The sequence below is a fragment of the Mastigoproctus giganteus genome, chromosome 2, assembly GCF_048544385.1.
Source record: "Mastigoproctus giganteus isolate SK-2022 chromosome 2, ASM4854438v1, whole genome shotgun sequence".
Taxonomy (NCBI): domain Eukaryota; kingdom Metazoa; phylum Arthropoda; class Arachnida; order Uropygi; family Thelyphonidae; genus Mastigoproctus; species Mastigoproctus giganteus.
Window position 1 is genome coordinate 269,549,172 of NC_143576.1, and position 19,553 is coordinate 269,568,724.

The window sequence follows — 19,553 nt, forward strand, 5'->3', positions numbered from 1 at the left end:
TTCGTGACATACATTTAGGAAATCACATCATTTGTATCATTTCTGTAAGAAAATTTTGTTTCCAATTAGTTTTGCACTCTGAAAATGTAGTAGGTGCCACCAAAGATGTTTTCACATTAAGAAAAAAACCTGACATTCACCTATCCATTCACTCCAAATGTTTGTTAAGTTCTTCCTTGAATTTATTTAAGCTATCAACTTCCATAATGACAGATGGAAGTTTATTCCAGAAATCAACAACCTGCTGGCTAAAGACAAATTTACACATATCTATTCTACAACTGTCTTTCCTCAATATGAATTTATGCCACATTTCAGCCCATCTGCTCAACTATTCTAGATCCTGTTGCAGTAGTGTACTGGCATTACTGTCATCGACCATGCCAACCATGCAAACAGAATTAATGGGGAAGTACTATAATGATGTGGTAATTCTATTATTAATTGGATTAAATTGTTAATTAAGTAGAGGTAGTCATTAAAATATTACAAAAATCAAATTTCTAGAACAACTTGTGAAAAGCCAAATCAAGCTTTTATTATGTTTTATCATTCTTGTCTGACTAATTTGACTGGATATTATGATGTGGTCCCAAAGAAACTGGATATAGGGAACAACTTTGATATTATATATTTGGATCTTAGAAAGGTTTTTGATACTGTTGCACAGGGAAGACTGCTGCACAAACTGAAGCAGTGTGGCATTGGAGGCAAACTGCTACTATGGATATAGGGATGGTTTAGTGGGAGAAGACAGAGAGTAGTAATCAATGGACACTGCTCTTCGTGGACTGATGTTATTATAGAGTCCCTCAGGGTTCAATGTTGGGTCCATTGTTGTTTTCAGTATTTATTAATGATACTGCTGATGGTATATAAGGATTAATGTCCAAGTTTGCAGGCAATACAAAGGTTGCAGGGTTGTTAATGACACTAATGACAGTATGCTGCTGCAACAGGATCTAGAAAAGTTGAGCACATGAGCTGAGAGGTGGCAACTGAAGTTTAACATTGACAAATGTAAAGTACTGCATATGGGAAGCCGTAATCCCAGAGTAACGTATCAACATATCAGTGTGTGATAATACACTGACAAGGTATAAGGTATGTTCGTGTCGGACGGCACCTGGGGTTTCTCCCATCTCCGCGTGTGTTTCGCTGTATCGAGGACAGTACACTGTCAAGCCAGAGACTTGAAAGTGTGTGGGCCGTGTCTGTGCAGTGTGATATGTGATATCTGTGCAGTGTCTCACTCTACTAGCCGGGTGTATCCAGTATCACAACAAATTGCTCTGGCAGGTCCTGCCACCTAGTTTCCTGGGATTTCAGTGGCTAGGACCTATTTAAAAAAAAAAAAAAAAAAAAAAATTGCGTTTGACATTAACGCTTAATGGGATTGCTGTTAGGAAATCACTGGTTGGGGTTGAACGCTAAAGAGATGGTGTTAAAGGCCAAATAGGTCGGACAAAATTTTTTTGTTATTAAATTTAGACATGTGAGGCTATACGCTAGCTAATAGTGTTAGTTGTCTTAGAGATTTACAGGAAACCGGTAGAATTTTGAAACCAGTTGATTAGAATTTGGCGGCATTGTTAAGGGTGTACTTCGGTTGATTTAGTTAGGGAGGGAGACTGAAGACTGGGGGGGAAAACAGATAGAAGAATAGGGACGACAGAGTAGGCATCCCCAAAGAGGTCAGTGGAGGCAAGTCCCACCATGCGAAGTATGGGGGGTAGGCAGGGAGGAGAGGAGACAGAGATCCGTCTCCTCCCTCCCCTGCCTGGGGATGGGGTTTTAAAGGGAACCAGGTTAGAGTACCCAGTTCAGATCGCCGTTGGCAGCAAAGCCGCAGAATGTCTTCGTCGGTGTCATGGCCAAGGAGTGTCGAATCCGGTATGAGGGTTAATCTGCCCATTCCGCTCCGGGGGTGAGATATGTTAGCTGGCAGTGGGGAACCCACCAGGCAAGGGGGTGGGAGAGACACACATTTACTTCATTCATAATCTGCATTCTCACTCTACTTGCATTCTTTTTTTTTTTTATTTATTTATTTATTTATTTTTTTTAAATACTTTCTTCTTATTTTATAATTTTTTTTCCAAGTTTTTTTTTTTTTTTTTTTTTTATACATATATATATATATATATATATATTTTTTTTTTTTTTTCCACTCATTCATCTTTTTTTCACACACTAGGAGGGGATGCAATGATGTGTAGTGTAAATGTAAATGCTAATTAAAACTAAGGTTAGTGTGTACTTAACTGTAGCATTTTAACTGTAGTATTATATGTGAACCCCTGGCGCTCGTCGCCGTGATGGGATATTGTGCTGTAATTCTACTTCACAATAAAGATTTATTTATTTATTTATGGTTTGTGTTCTTTTTCTCATATGCTTTTATTCATTCTTCTAGCTCTCATCTCATTTATTCGACTCTTACTTTCTGCACTGCACTCTCTGGGCACCGCAACTTACTGTTATTCTTCAGTTGTGGTGCAGGCCTAGCCACAAGTTTTTTTTTTTTTTTTTTTTTGTAGGCCAGGGGAGAATGCAGTGATAGTGTTTATGTGTTTAGTAAATGTTTCTTAGTACACTATATATAAAGTGATGTAAGTTATTTTTAACTTTGTATTCTTTCGGCCAATTACATTTGCTCTTCCACTCATTCCCATTTACTCTCTCTTTCCCTCATGCTAGGTCACTCTTTCTTTCACCAAAACTGCCATTTATTCCCTTTTACCATAATTCCTAGTTCACTCAGTTCCCAGCCTATTCATTGTCTTTCATTCTCATTCATTCATACTACATTGCATCCCTTTGCTACTAGCCTACTGATATTTTTCAGCTAATCTGCTCCCTGTACATCTCCCTCCCCTACATGGTTACTTATTTGGCATGGGGCCATACTTGGCATACTACACTGACATTTGACATAATACACTGACAGTGGTAGAGAATGAAAAGGACCTGGGGGTAATTGTGCAGGTAGATATGCAGTTTTCTGAGCAGTGCAGATGGTCTGCAAGAGTAGCTCATGGTGTCTTGTCAATGATATACAGGAATTTTTCTGGCAGGGATAAGGACGTGATTATCCCATTGCAGACGGTCTGCAAGAGTAGTTCATGGTGTTTTGTCAATGATATACAAGAATTTTTCTAGCAGGGATAAGGAGGTGATTATCCCCTTGTATAAGGCCATGGTCAGGGCCCCATGGTCAATATAAGTCTGGAGGCCTCATTTTAAGAAGCACGTGGAGCTGTTGGAATGAGTACAGAGAAGGGCAACAAGATTAGTGAATGGAACAAAGGGTTGCTCTTACGAAGTAAGGATTAAGTTTTGCAAATTTCAGTGTCTGGAGACTAGGCACCTGCGAGGTGATCTGATTATTGAGGTCTATAAAACCTTGAATGGTTTCAGTAGCTCAATGCTGATGGGATTCTTCCTCTTCCTCAGAATAATCACCTGGGAAGGCATAAATTCAAATTGAGGAAAGACAGATGTAGGATAGATGTGAGGATTTTGCCTTTAGCCCAGCAGGTTGTTGGTTTATGGAACAGACTTCAATCCTTTGTTGTGGAAGTCGACAGCCTAAATAAATTTAAGACTGAGCTGGACAGGTATTTGGAAAGAACGGAATGGTGAAATGGGATCAGTTTTTTTTTTTTTTTGTTTTGTTTTTGGCTAATGCTGCATAAGCTTGCTTTCTTGCATCATATGCCTCTACTAATGCTAATAAGGCAATGGTCAGGCTACACTTTGTATACAGGTCTGGAGGCCTCATTTTAGAAAGGATGTAGAGCTGCTAGAGCAAGTGCAGAGAAGGGCAACAAGAGTAGTGAATGGAACAAAGGGTTGCTTTTACGAAGAAAGGCTTAAGTTTTGCTAATTACAGTGTCTGGAAACTAGGCACCTGCAAGGTGATCTCGTTGAGGTGTATAAAGATTTGAATGGTTTGAGCATGCTCAATGCTGATGGGATTCTTCCTCTTGCTCAGAATAATCACCTCAGAGGGTATAAATTCAAATTGAGGAAAGACTGTTGTAGGATAGATGTGCAGAAGTTTGCCTTTAGCCATCATGTGGTTGACTGCTGGAACAAACTTCCATCTGTCATTGTAGAAGCTCATAGCTTAAATAGATTCAAGGCAGGACTAAACAAACATTTGGAGCGAGTGGATGGGTAAAATTAGATTTGGGTTTTTTTTTTTTTTTTTTTTTTTTGGCTGATGCTATATAAACTTGCTTTATTGCATCATGTGCCTTTACTAATACTAATGTTATGAGATCCAATTAATTTTGGCATATTTGTGTACCACTTTGCAATACATTTGACACCACAAGTATTTGGCACGTTACAGTTTGAGAATGCAATTATAATGCTTTTTGAGATAAACTACACATTGCAAGTGAAAAAATGTGCACAGGAAACACAGCTCATACTATTCAGAAAGAAATTCTAAATACTTCAAATAAAAAAACAACCTACCAATGAGCAGTATGGATCATTCAATCGGTAATCAAGTGTCAATGTCTGTAGCATCTTAAATAAGGCATGGTGGTCATATCTACAAGGATCAGCAGAAATGAACTCATCCATTCCATGCTTACGAGCACGATCTGCATCTAGAAAAAAAAAATTATATATTAATCACATAAAAGGGACAATGTTTTCACAAGTATCTCCAGTGTAGCGTTCCAAAGTCGAAAGCAATATTCAGAAATGTAATAGCATACTAAGCAAAACACAGGAATAGTGAAGCATTAATATACACTTATATGTTAGTTTCTGTGGTATTTGTAGGCAAAATTTAGACAAAACAAGAGCAGTACAAAAAAACCCAAAGTAGTGGAAATGCTCTGCTTCATGAGAGAACCAATGATGGTGGATCTCTTGTATTAGTAATGGCAAATGCAGAGATCCAACCTATTCAATATTTCTCTAGTTCTTCCTTGAATTTATTGAAACCATCCACTTCCACAACAGATGAAAGTAAAAGTTAAATTTCCACATATCTATTCAGAAACCATCCTTCCTCAATTTGTTTTTGGATTCTCGCAAATGTGCAGAGCCTGAGTAAGAGAAAGAATACCATCAGCATGAAGCTTGCTCAATCCACTGAAAGCCCAAAACACCTCCATCAGATCAACCCAGCAGGTACCCAGCTTCCAAATGCTGCAGATTGCAGAAATGAATCCTTTCTCTGCAAGAGCACCTCTTAGTTCTGTGTGGGGGATGCATTAATTATTGATATATCTATTTATTAATAACTTCTTTAAAACGTTTTTCTTGGAACTACAAAATTTAGCTGATGTATAACCATTTTCTTTACATCAGGTTTCCTTGATTCGTTCAAGGCCACTTCTCAGCCACCTGACTGTGGTTAATAACAGTATTCTTCAGATAAGGTTTTCCTGAATCAGGAATCATTATTAATGTTAAATAGGTCATTAATTACATATACTCTATTTAAAGGAATAATACAATGAACACAATACTTTCTTCTGAAATTTCCACAATCTTTTCACAATTGCATAATCCCGATTATTTCTAGATATCCTTACTATCCATGATTATATTTACCACTTACATATAATCTCCTTCATCCTATCCTCAACCCTATATGTATATATTTATACATGAATATATGTTGTAAGTACAGAACCTTTCTCCATGAACCATTTTCATCAGTTTCTCACAAGATAAAAATACGCTCAATCCTCAGATGAATTAATCACAATATCATACAGATTCTTAACCTAACTAAACATTAACAGTATTTCTCTACTCTCTCCTTTTCAGAGAAATTTTACAAACCACCATACTTTATATTCATGTATGACTGGATTTTGACAATCTCAACATCTGTAATTAACATCTACAAAAAAAAAAAAATTCCCTTTCCCAGTTACAATAATTTTCCTATTTTGGTTTAACAAATCAGAATTATAGTTAACCACTAGAGAAAGTCAAAACTAGATCTAATACCAATGCCTGTAAATCACAGAAACTGTCCTTGCTCTCTTTCTGCTCTTTCATGTCTCATATTCACTCTCGAGTAAAATTAACCATAATTAATTAAGTGGGTATTCTTCTACGACACAATAGAGTACCTGGAAACTCATGAGTAACATACTCATGTTTGTCACATTCTTACTCTGCCACTGTATTCATCTCATCCATCATACACAAGTTTTCTTGGTTGACTTTACTTCTAACTTCTACCACATGCAGCATACACCCATGGCTCATGTGATTTTTCACTAAAACTTTACTCTTTTTCTTCTCTCCATCACTCTATACTGTACTATTGCCAGTCTCGAGCCCCAGTGCTCATATCACTCCTCTCTCTCTTTTCTCATCAAAAATCTGTTCCTTTTAATAACTCCATCCACTGCCACACCTTGGCCAATAGAATATTCTTACAATTTATTTACTTTCTATTTCTTTCTTTTCAGGTGCTACCTTCTTTCTCGATTTGCACATTACCTTCTCTTTCTAGGACCCTTTTCCCAAGGAAATACCAGGTGTTTTCCCATCTCTGTGACCTGCTGGGAAAACTCATCAGCGGCATCTTTCATCCATCATTTCAGGGCATTAAAAAGTCAGAAGAAAGGTAATGGATCGTTCCGTTAGGATCCAGAATTGTTTGGTCTCTCTTATCTCATTTTCACTATTTTTTTTTTGAATACTGCCACCCATGTCCTTGTTTGAATATACTCGCACAGTACTACTTTTCCCATCAGTTATAATTCTCATGTTAATGTACAGTGCAGTTTACTCGCAAAGTGCTTATTTCATTTCCCCTTTTTATGTCACCCCTATTATCTATTCTCTACTAGTGCCGTTCCCTCAATAACCAGAAATAAACACATTCCCTTTCATTTCTCCATTTAACAAGGGCTCCGCTGATTGCTTCCCCCTAAAATCAAGCCTAAACTTTCTTCTAACATTTCACTTATCCTTCCTTCCAAATAACTATTAAAATTAAAATATAAACATAATACCAAATTTAAGTAAAACCTGGATCTTACGGTTCAACTCACCAATTTCATTGCCCTTCTCTGCACCTATTTCAGCAGCTCTACATCCTTCCTAAAATGAAATCTCCAACTCCATGTAGAATTCAAGGTGAGGCATGAACACTGCTTTATAAAATTAACCTTATCCCTAGTAAGAAAATTATGGTCATTTAAAAACCACATGATATGACCTAGAAGCCTGTTTACATGGCCTAGGGGACCTAGGCGATGTAAACAGGTCAGGTGTAAACAGATGGTGTAAAAACCCCTAAGTCTTTTCTTTTTTTATTTTTCACAAAACTGAGTGTAATTCCACACAGTTGGGTCATATATCTGGGATTACTGCTCATTATATGAAGTACAATAAATTTTTCAACCATTACATTTCAATTTTCACTTCTCAGCCATTCCGCCTAATTTTCAAGATTCTGATGCAGTGCATACCTCGATTACTATCAATTAGCACCCTGAGAAAATTCACTTCATCAGCAAACTTAGACATTAATCCTGATATACATTCTTCAATATCATTAATACATACAGAAAAAAATGATGGGACAGCCCTGATCCCTAGGGTATTCCACAAATAATATACAGCCAAGGGAGATTACTTTGTGTGGGCTCAATGTTAAGAGTGTGAAGATATTACATGTCAACTCATTGTTCTGAGGCATTTATGAGAGCTTAAAATACAGAGTGGATGCCCTTCAAGGAATTAACTTCCTAAGGCACAAAGGGTGATAGTTTTGTACACAATGGCACTAATGATATTAAGAGTAGGAGACCGGCAGAATTACTTAACAAGTACAAGTCAATGCTGAAAAAAAGCTGAGAATTAGGGTTGAATTTAAAAGTGTCTGCAATTCTGCCCAATCAGAGGGAGTATATGGTGAGAGCCTTATCAAACAATTCAGCCCTGGAGAGACTGTGCAGGGCTCAAGGGGTAGAATTTTTCTCAGCCTGGTCTGTGCTTGTTAACAGGAGACACTGCTTCTACAGGGATGGGATATACTTAAATAGAAAGGGTGCAAGAATATTTGCTGATGCTATCGAGGCAGTGTTAGGTGGGTCGGAAAACTGCTAACTTGGAGGGATACAAGGACTAATAGATTATACAAGGACTAATAGATTAACAGTAGCCACTGGCAAAGGCAAAAGTGATTCTTGCACTACCTCTACTGAAATGCAATTGAGCAGCAGCCTGGAAAGTAAGGAAATGGGGATTTCCAGGACTGCTGAGAGTCACAGTAGAACAAGTAAATACATGGGCTGTGTTAGGGTAACTAAGAGTAACTAACACCAATGCTAGGAGTATAGTTAATAAATTTGGTGAGCTTGAAGTGCTGGTCAAGACATCAAAGGCAGATGTTGGGATATCAGAGACATGGTGTCACACAGACATAAGCAGTGCACAACTGGAATTTGGGGAGTACCATGTGTACAGAAAGGATAGACAGGGCAGAAAGGTTTAAAGAGGAGGGGTTATGCTGTTAGTTAAGAAACACAAAATCTAAAGAAGTGCATCCAATTGATGTTGGTGCAATGTTGAGTCTGTTTGGAGTGAGGGGATGGGTGAAATAAGGGGTTTTTTTTTTTTTTTTTTGGCTGATGCTATATAAGCTTGATTTCTTGCATCATGTGGCCCGTGCTAATGCTAAAGAGATGCAGATGGTCTGCAAGGATGGACTCCTAACCTGGACCATTCAGAGATGGATCTAGACATACCAGAGGTCCCAACGTATGTCAGATGAACATGCCCAAGATCATTACCGACCGTCCACCTGACTGAACAGTTCCTTGTTCACACGACGTGCTGTTTCTGCCAGGTACACACACACACACACACCCTTTGGTCTGCTCAAAATAACTGGAAACAAGACCCATCGGACCACGAGACCCGTCTCCAATCATCCAATGTCCAGCTCAATGTTCTTTCACTCATTTCAGGCATAGAGTCCTGTGTTATGGTGTTAGCAATGCGACTCTAGTGAGTCAATGGCTCCCATAATCTATTGCGGCTAATGATCGCCTGATGGTCTTGGTGGAGACATTTCTGGAACTTCCCTCGTTTAAAACGGCAGTGGCAGTACTTTGTGCCAATGTCGCTCTCTGGTTGGCTAAAATAATGCGAGACAGATGTCGATGGCAACATTCATCCACCAACCTTTCTCTGCCTACAGCACTGACCACGATGAGATCTTATTCCGGAAATACCGTATTCCCGATACAGTCTTGATACTGTCGAATGGGGATAGTCGAATTTCTATGCCACCTCCGCATTAGAGTGACCTATGCATCGAGCACCCACTAACATCTTTCTTTCAAAGTCGGTTAACTCAGATGTTTATCCATACTGACATCGAATTATTGTCTACATGAATGCAGTGAACCTATATACAGAGCACCAGCTTGATTTTTATAAATAAGAGCACCCGCACGGTGTTCTGAAGGAGGTGTTTAAGGTTTTGAATGGCTTAATTAAACTCATGATGATGGAATTCTTCCTCTTGCTCAGACTATCAGATGAATTTAAATTGAATGTAAATTTACATTCAATGTAAATTGAATTTAAATTTAAATTTAAATTGAAGCGTATATATATATATTTATAAATTGAGGAAGGATGGTAAGAGAATTGATCTGTGACATTTTCCTTCAGCCAATGGGAGGTTGACTGGTGGAACAATGCAGCTCATGAACTGTAAATGGCACATTATATGGGCAATAACCTTTGTTTCAAAATAAGGGGGCTGTTTCCCAGTTTTCTGTTAAAGGACCAGAAACTCTTGGGAGTAAAGTGATGTTACTTAGATGTTAGTAAATGTTTCCCCAAGAGCGTTGGCTAATGCACTTGAGTCTAAATAATGCATCCATTATACTGCAGGACCAACAAAGGAGGGGGCAGTGTTTTCCCCTTCATTTTTCAGATTTTATCAGAGACTACCTTAGAATTAGTTTACTGGGTAAAAGACAAAGTAAAACGGATACAGGATTAAATTTGGCACTCGCATCGGATATAACATGCTTTAGTGCAGGTGCATTAAAAGACTAAGAGATTAAAAGCCTATAAGACAATGTGAGGAGATTGTCGGAATATCCACCAGGCTCTGTTTTGTGCCTTTTTGTGCATTCTGAATTACACCATGTTTTGGGAAATTTTTGGAGGTTTTTGGCTTTGCAATTGCAGCTGCGTGAATTGTCCAGGTTTTGTAATATACATAGATATACATAAGAGTAGGAGTGTGTTATAGGCCTAATGACTCGAATGAGTGCAATGTACAGAGAAATAGAGTGGGCTAGTAAATCAGAATATCTTATAATGGGGGATTTAAAATTCCCAGATATTGACTGGAACTTGTGGATTGGTCACACACACTAGTCAGACTTTTGTGGATTCATTGGATGATTGTTTTCTGCAGCAGCATGTTCAAGAGGCAACCAAAGAGAATAATTTTTTTTTTTTTTTATGTGAACCCCAAACATGACAGGTATTAGAACCTATAGTACTTAGTACCGTGCTTGGGTTGATGGTGGAAAAGACGAAAGAAGATATTTGTTGACATTGGACTTGAACTTCTGTAGATTGTAATTTTCAGGAAATATGTATGAAGGAAGGTTGTTCCAGAAAACGGCAGTTGAATGAATAAATGAGGAAGATGAAAAGTTGGTTCTGTGGGTTTGAAGTTCGACAGTAAATGGATGTTGGCTGGTGGCGGCACGTGTTCGGACTGTTTTGAAAGAGAGAGCGAGAATTATAGAAGCCAATTCAGAAGAACAGTGCCCATGGAAGTATCTGTAGAAGAGGCATACAGCAGAAACAGTACGTCTATGAGAAAGCGAGTGGGGAGACTCTGTTAGAGATGAATCATTAATTAACCTAACTGCCATCTTCTGAATGGAATCAAGAAGCCTGAGAGAGATTTTGGGGGCACCACCCCATATGTGGGAACAATATTCCATGGCAGGGCGGATTTGCGATTTATACAGAGTGAGCAGCTGTTTGGAAGAAAAGTAACGCCGAGAGGGAAAGAGAAAACCAAGTTTTTTAGATGCAGAGGAAGCAATATTTGTAATGTGCTTGTCCCAAGAGAGATTAGAAGTCAGGGTAATACCCAAAGGAGATATATCATTTTGCCTAGAAATCAGAGTGTCACTAAAGATAAGCATAGCAGCAGAAGAATCCTTTTTTGCGAGATATAAGACAAGATTGAGTTTTAGAAGGGTTGAAATCAACTAATTGTCTTTGCCCAACTGGAGAATTACCTGAAGATTGCATTTAAAGAATTGGTAGCAGATTTTCGAGAAGTTGAAGCTGATTGAGCAGGACAAGGTTTCTCAAATTGGTAAGTTGAATGCAATGTGCTATCATCGGCAAAAATATGGATAGGATTTCCAGTCAATAGAAGAAGGTCATTGATATACAAGAGGAAAAGAGTGAGGGAAAGAACTGAACCTTGGGGGACACCGGCATTAGTGGAGAAGTTAGAAGACAGAGAGCCATCTACCATCACCTAAGTGATGGTAGATGGCTCTCTGTCTTCTAACTTCTCAGTGAGCGATTACAGAGAAAACTGGATAACCAATTACTAAAAACAGTTGGCAAACCATAAGATGGAAGCTTGTTTAGAAGACCTTTATGCCAAACACGATCAAAAGCGTTTGAGATGTCAAGAGCAACTACTTGTGTTTCACTGAACCTTTCCATTGAATTAGTCCATAAATGGGTAACATAAGCCAGAATATCACCAGTGGATCGACACTGACGGAATCCATACTGGCGATCGTTGATCAGACGGAAGGTTTCTAGGTAGTTTAAGAGTTGGCGGTTAATTGATTTCTCCATTACTTTAGAAAGAGTAGAAGTAATTGCAATGGGACGATAATTGGATGGGAGGGATTTGTCACCCTTTTCAGGAACTGGCTGGATATGAGCAAATTTCCAAGCAGAAGGAAAAACACCTTTGGAATGCGAAAGTGAAAAAAGGCGGCAAGGAATAGGAGTAAGTTCAGGAGCACAGGTTTTGAGAACAAGTGGAGAAATACCATCAGGACCTGGAGCTTTCTTAGCATCAAGATTCATCAAAATCCTTCTGATATCCTTTTGACGGAAGACCACAGGAGGCATTATGCTGTTGTTGTTGGGGTTTAAAGTGCAATGGCTACTTAGGCCATATTGCACTCATGGAAGTGATGCATACAGTCTGCGTTTGTTGATTTAGAAGCAGTTAAATACGGTTATACAATTTTATTCGTTTTAGAAAGGAGAAGAATTCTGCAAGATTTGAATTTTCGCCTATGATATGGCGAAGTGACAAAGGTTCCTTTAAATTTGACAGAGAATTGAAAGACATTAGTCGAGCATTATTATATAGAGTACAGTCCAGAAGTATTTGTTTGACTGTGAGTGGTGTATGACAATAATTACACTGGGGAAGATCATTTCCTGACAAAAGAAACAGATGGGTTAAATGAGTATGACCGATTCTGGTTCTGGCTAGAATTACTTCTTCTTATCTGTTTGCTAAAGAGCTAGAAGCCCATAATTTTGGTAAGGGTTTTATTTGGAGTAGTTTATTATGGAATTGTGTTTTCCACTGAAGAGTCCATTGATCCTTACATATTCTTTGTATATTCATTTTATAATCTGTGACGGGTACTAGCGAATTCGTTGGGGCTGGGCTGGATGGATTTTTGGCAGCATCATCTGCAATTTCATTCCCTGGTATTCCGGTATGGCCTGGGATCCAGCAGAAGATAACCTTTTGCTGATGCTCTCTAAGACATATCAACTGTGTTTTGATGAGCTTTAATATCGGATGAGTAGGTGGGGAATTGTTTTGCAATGCTAATACGGAACCTTGCGAGTCTGTGTATATTATGCTCTTTTGAATTGACATATGGAAGACATTTTCTAATGCAAGCTTTATGGCAAATAATTCAGTTGTGTAGCTACTACACTCTGTTGGAAGAGATTGAGAAACTATTTTATCAGGGAGTACCACTGCTGCACCCGATCAGACATATCCATCTGTATATATTTTAGCGAAGTCGGGATAATGTTGAGCATGTTCAATGTGCAGTTGTTGGATGGTAAAGTCTGATAGAGAGTGTTTACCCCACTGATGGAAATACTTGTCACAACATGACATGATGACAGACCATGGAGGGTCACAGGATCTATAGGATCTTGCAAGATTTTATTGAAGTGTATATTCCAATCTTCTGGTTAGATGTTTTAGCCTAATACCAGCAGGCCGAACTGTCTGTGGTTTGTTTCTATACAGGGTCATATACAGCGGATCATGAAGTATTGACCAATTAGGATGGGTTACCTGGTTTGGATCTTGATTGCATAGTTTAACAGCAACATCTTTCTCCTGATATTTAGAGGAGATTCATGGGCTTCGATATATAAACTTTGCACTGGAGATGTTCTGAACACACCTAATGCTGATCTAAGAGCTGAATGTTGAATAGGGTTGAGGCGAGATAAAACATTCTCCCTAGAAAATTGAAAACAGGCGCCCCGTAGTCCAGGCGTGATCTAATTATGGTTCTGTATAGGTGAAGCAGGGTGTAACGATCTGCTCCCCATGTTGTCGCTGATAAAACTCTGAGTATGTTCAGTTTCTTTTGACAGTTTGTCCGGAGATATTCAACGTGTTTTTGGAAGTATAACTTGCTGTCGAAAAATAATCCTAGTAGACGAATACAAGTGGAGCTCGGGCTCAGGATGCATATTACGTCTGTTACAGAAGTGTATGGCAGCAGATTTCTGGCTGGACAGTTTATAACCATTTTGTGTCATCCATGTCAGGATGCGATTAATTGATAATTGTAGCTGGCGTTCAATATAATGCATGTTTTGAGAATGACAGGATATTGAGAGATCATCTGCAAAAAGATAGGAATCTACAGTTTTCGGAATGAGTTCAATTATGTGGTTCATTCTCATTGCAAATAAAGTGGCACTGAGAACCGACCCTTGCGGAATTCCTTCTTCATGGGTAAAGATCTTAGAGAGGGTTCCCCGGTAACGAACTTGAAAGGATCTCTGATGTAGAAAATTTTTGATAAAGTATGGTAAATTACCTCTCAGGCCAAGAGAATGCAGATCTTTTAAGAGGCCGAATCGCCATGTAGTGTCAAAGGCTTTCTCAACATCAAGACAGACCATTACGAGATGTTCCTTCTTGACGAAAGCATTTCTAATGTTTGTCTCGGTTTTGATCATGAGATCCAATGAAGATCGATTTTTCCGGAATCCAAATTGGTTGTTGTTAATCAAGTTTTGGGACTCCAGGAACCAAGTGAGATGGCGATGTAACATTTTCTCGAGGGTTTTGCTTAGACAGCTGGTAAGGGATATTGGTCTGTAATTTTGCGGAACAGAATGATCTTTACCAGGCTTTGCAATTGCTAGTACATAAGAATGACTCCAGGAACTTGGGAAGATATGTTCGGAAAAAATTCGATTGAAAAATATGAGCAGTAATGAGAGTGATCTCTGATCCAAATTTCGCAGCATTACATAGTATATCCCATCTGGGCCAGCAGCACTGTTTCTTGAGTTGTTAAGGGATTGTTGCAGCTCAAGCATGGTAAATGGTTTATTATAAGGTAAAGCGGAATTGTCAGTGAAATTTAGTCTGGATTTCTCTGCAATTGTTTTAAGTTTTTGAAATGTTTGATCATAGACGATAGAAGAGGACAACCGAGAAGATGTGGTTCCCAGTGCATTTGATATTTCTGTAGGAGTAGTAAGCTCCTGTCCATTCCAGTTCAGTAGTGGGGTGGATAAAGGAGGGAATTTACTGTTTAAACATTTTATTTTTCTCCAGATTAATCTAATATCAGTATTTTTATTTACTGACGAGGCGAATTTAATCCAATTTTCTTTTTTCGCTTTACGTCTGATGTAACGAGCTTTTGCTCTAAGACGTTTATAACTAATAAGATTGGAGGTGGTTGGGTGTTTGCGGAAAAGGTTCCACGCTTTGTTTTTCTCTTTTTTCGCATGGTTGCAGTCTTCATTCCACCAATAATTTGTTTTTCGTCTATTTCTTACTTGATATTGAGGAATGGCAGCGGATGCTGCTGTCAGAATTTGATTTGTGATGTGTTCAGTAACACTGTCGATGGAACAGGACTGAATGATGTAGTTGTCAAATGATATGTGAATTCTGTATTTTGTCCAATCAGCTCTGGAAAATTTCCATTTAATTGGATTTTCTGTTGGGAAGGAACAGGATGTTTGAATTTTGCAGATTATGGGATAGTGGTTGCTGCTATAAGGCTCGCTTAGAGTTATCCAATCTATACTTGGAAAGAGGATTGGGGAACAAATGGTAAGGTCTATTGCAGAAGTTGAACCTGTAGGGAGATGGATATACGTGGGAGTGCCAGTATTTAGTAAAGTTAAATTCTGCCTGTCTATCGACATTTCAATAAGCTTCCCTCGTCTGTCTGATGTAGGAGAACCCCATATTGGCTGGTGGGCATTAAAGTCTCCTAGTATACAAAATGGAGATGGTAACTGCAAGACAAGATCTTCAATTTCCTGAATGGTATATTGCTGATTTGGTGGAAGATAGATTGAAACCAGTGTCAGTGAAATACCATTTACAACGCGAGTGGCAACAGCTTCTAAGGAGGTTTGTAAATGGATGCATCTGGAGGGTATGCTTGAATCCATGAGTATTGCTACTCCTCCGTGAGCACTGTTAGTGCCAGCTGTGTCTTGTCTAAACAAGGTATAATTTTTGATTTTGATTGAGATCTTAGGTGTCAAATTCGTTTCCTGCAAGCACATTGCAAGAGGTCTGTAGTGGTGAATTAATTCATGGATATCATCGATGTTACTGCGAAGGCCTCTACAGTTCCATTGGATGATCTGTTCCACTATTTGGATTTGTAAGAGGGAGATGAATCTGACTGCTTTTTATAAGTGGGTTGTTTGTGACGATCCAGCTTAAGTTTTTCTTTTCTGGGGAAATTGGGGCGTGTTGAATTATTGCTATCTTCCATTTCATCATCTGCATGTAATTCAAGAAGGTCTTGAGTAGTCGTATCGTCAGTATCCATCCTTGTTGAGGGTGGTTGATTAACCTCGACAGTATCTGATTTTTGCAGTTTTTCTGTTACTTTACCTTGGGTTATGATTTGGGTTGGAACTGTGAGAGGTGTATTCATACTTTGATCAACTGTGTTTGGCTTTGATGTAGGCTGGGTCGATAGAACTGATCGAGCCCAGTCTGCAATCGATTTATCTGGAGAGAGTGACACTTCCGTCTGACATGCTACTGATTGGTGAGAGTGGATAATCGAGGCATAAGAGCTATTTGGCATGATTAGTTTAATTTGTTTCCTAGCTTCTTGATAGGAGACTTTATTTTCAGTCTTATATTTTTGAATTTTTTTGCCTATCTTCCAGAGATCACATTCTTTAGAGTATGCTGGATGGCTTCCCCTGCAGTTAGGACACTGCGGAGTTTGTGCTTTGCATTCTGACTGGGTATGAGTTGTGGAGCCATAGTTTGGACATGTTGAAATGCCATGGCATGCTGTCTGGGAGTGACCAAATTTCTGGCATTTGTAGCATCTTAGGGGATTTGGGATAAAGGGTCGAACACGGCAATTTAAGTAACCTGCTTTGACTGATGCTGGTAGATTCGGTGAATTGAAAGTTAGAATTATGTTACATGTTGGGACTAAGGTACCATCTTTTCGTATCATGATTCTTTTTGCTTGAGTTACATTTTGTGTCTTTAGTTCTTGTACTATTTCTTCTTCAGACACGTTCAGTAGATCCCACTCAGTAATCACTCCCTTGGATGAATTCAGGGTGTTATGTGGAGTGACTTGTATTGGAATTCCACCTAAAGTGGTGAGTTTCAATAGTTGTTCAGAGTGTCTTGGGAGAGAAGTCTCTATTAGCAAATCCCCAGATTGGAGACGTTTCACCATTTTTGGTGATGATGCTGCATGTTCCAGGCATCGTTGGATGATGAAAGGGAAGAGCTTGCTAACAGGCTGTGCCGACAGAGAATGGATAATCAGGAAGGCTGGTGATTCCTGTCTGCCTGCATCTTTTTTCATTCTCTTGGAGGTAGAGAAGTCATGGTCGGGTTCATGATTGTCATATTGAGCACTCTTGGGCTCTAGACGTGGAAATTCATTCGTTTCCATTTCTGCTCCTTTTAGCCCCGAGGGTTGATTTATCCACCAGTTTACCGGCCCCGCCACGTGGAGGCAGGAGCGGTGCTACCAGTGACCAAGCGATAAAAGGTTAGTGGTTAGCGTGTTAGAAAAGTAGTTATATATACAAAAGGTGTCTTTCCTTTCTTGTAGGAGGCTTCCTTCTTTATTTACAAAGAGCCACAAAATAAATAACTTTGAAAGTAAAGCCTTTGGAAATCTCTTTAACAACTTCTCTTTAGAAAAACGCTTTCAAATTCGCTTTGTAAATCGCTAGATCACTCGCTTGGCACTCGGGGCCAGGAGGCATTAAATGGAGAGTGTTGGGAATGGTGGGAGGTGTTTTACCAAGATCATTAATACATGAGCTGGAAGAAAAATGGGATGCTAGCAGGTCAGCTTTATCCTTGGCTGAAGTGACAACAGAACCATCTGCTTTGTACAGAGGTGGGAGCAGAGATGGGCATAAGTTGCGGCCAATATCTTTGGCAAGAGACCAAAATGCTCGGCTACCATTAGGGCAAGAAGCAAGTTTTCTACTCTTAGCCTGTTCAAACTCTAGTTTGGACTGATTAATAACTGCTTTGCAATTGTTGCGAGCTTTGGTGTAAGCAGAAAATGAAACTGAAGAATTAGAAACAAGCCAATTACGATATGCAACATTCTTCTCTTGGACAGCCTTAGCACATTTATTGGAAAACCAAGGTTTAGATAAAGGACGAGATTTTAGAGTGGAATGTGGGATAAAGGATTCCATTCCTGCAAGAATAATTTCACTGACACGATCTGAGCAAACGTTGACATCAGTAGTTTTGAAACAGTAATCCGGCCAAGGAAAAGAAGAAAAGAAGTCTCGCAGGTCATCCCATTTTGTATTCTTGTAATGCCAAACAACACGAGGTTGGGAATAGCCATGAGAGACAGGTTCCATTGGAGAAGAGACAATCACCAAGTTGTGATCTGAAGTGCCTAAAGGACCTCTCACTTCGACCGTGTACTTAGAAGGGTTGTTTGTGAGAAAAAGATCAAGGGTATTGGCTGTATGATTAGGACTGTCCAGTATTCTTGTAGGTAAATGAACAATCTGTGCTAGGTCATTAGTAATTGCAAAAGCCTCAGCATCTCGACCTGCTGGGTCGGTGTGACTAGAAAACAGAAGCCAGCTGGAGTTGTGAACATTAAAATCACCAAGGAAAATTACCTCACTGTTAGGAAAGTTGGACTGGAGAAAGTCAAGTTGCAGAGAGAGGAAGTCAAAGAGCTCCAAGTGATTAGTGGAATTGGGAGAACGGTAGAGACAACAGATGAATTTGACACAATGAGGTAGAGAGATTTTAAGCCAGAGAAGATCAAAGAGAGGAGATTCCAAATTGCCAAGTCTCTGACAGGGAATATCAGAACGGACATATGCACAAGTACCACCTTTTAGGCGAAAGGAATCATAAAGCGAATAATTTGGGCATCTGAGATGAGCAGTAGTTGAATCAACCGATAACTGAGATTCTGTCAAAAAAAGTACATGGGGTTTGGCAGACTGCAAGTGGAAATGGACATCGTTGAGATTAGAATTGAGACCAGGTATATTTGTGAAATGAATTAGGAAGTCCTTGGGAGGTTTAGATCTATTCACAGATAAGCTTGCTCTAATAGTTTGACAATTCATGGTGTATTCAATAAGAGGAAAAAGTGGGTGAGACATGCTGTATGAAGTAATGAAATTTTTGGATATAGTAGTAGTAGTAGTAGTAGTAGTAGTGGCACATGATGCAAGAAAGCAAGTGTAGGAGCTTATGCAGCATCAGCCAAAAAAAAAAAAAAAATCACATCATTCCCTCCAAATGCCTGTCCAGTTCCTCCTTAAATTTATTTAACCTATCAACTTCTACAACGACAGATGGAAGTTTGTTCCAGCAATTAACCACCCGCTGGCTAAAGGCAAATTTCCGCACATCTATTCTACATCTGTCCTTTCTTAATTTGAACTTATGTCCCCGTAGGTTGGTAATCTGAACAAGTGGAAGGATCCCATCAGAATTCAGCGTGCTCAACCCATTCAAGGCCTTATAGACCTCAATCAGATCACCGCGCAGGTGCCTAGTCTCCAGCCACTGCAATTTGCAGAACTTAAGCCTCTCTTGGTAAGAGAATCCCTTCATTCCCCTCACCAATCGTGTTGCTCTTCTCTGTACACGCTCAAGCAAATCTACATCCTTCCTAAAATGAGGCCTCCAGACCTGTACGCAGTACTCAAGGCGTGGCCTGACCATTGCCTTATACAGAGGGACAATCACCTCCTTTTCCCTGCTAGCAAAATTCCTATATATCATTGACAAA

The 19,553-nt window shown here is 39.2% G+C and overlaps 1 protein-coding gene across 4 annotated transcripts in view; it reads right to left on the bottom strand.

Annotated features, from left to right (window-relative positions):
* The window catches only part of Cadps (calcium-dependent secretion activator 1), a 1,208,856-nt gene that overhangs the window by 850,294 nt on the left and 339,009 nt on the right, over positions 1-19,553 (bottom strand). For all 4 annotated transcript variants that reach the window (XM_090389907.1, XM_090389906.1, XM_090389908.1 and 1 more), the window contains one exon: positions 4,489-4,625. In XM_090389907.1, coding sequence (XP_090246033.1) covers positions 4,489-4,625 — 137 coding nt within the window. The remainder of the gene's footprint in view (positions 1-4,488; positions 4,626-19,553) is intronic.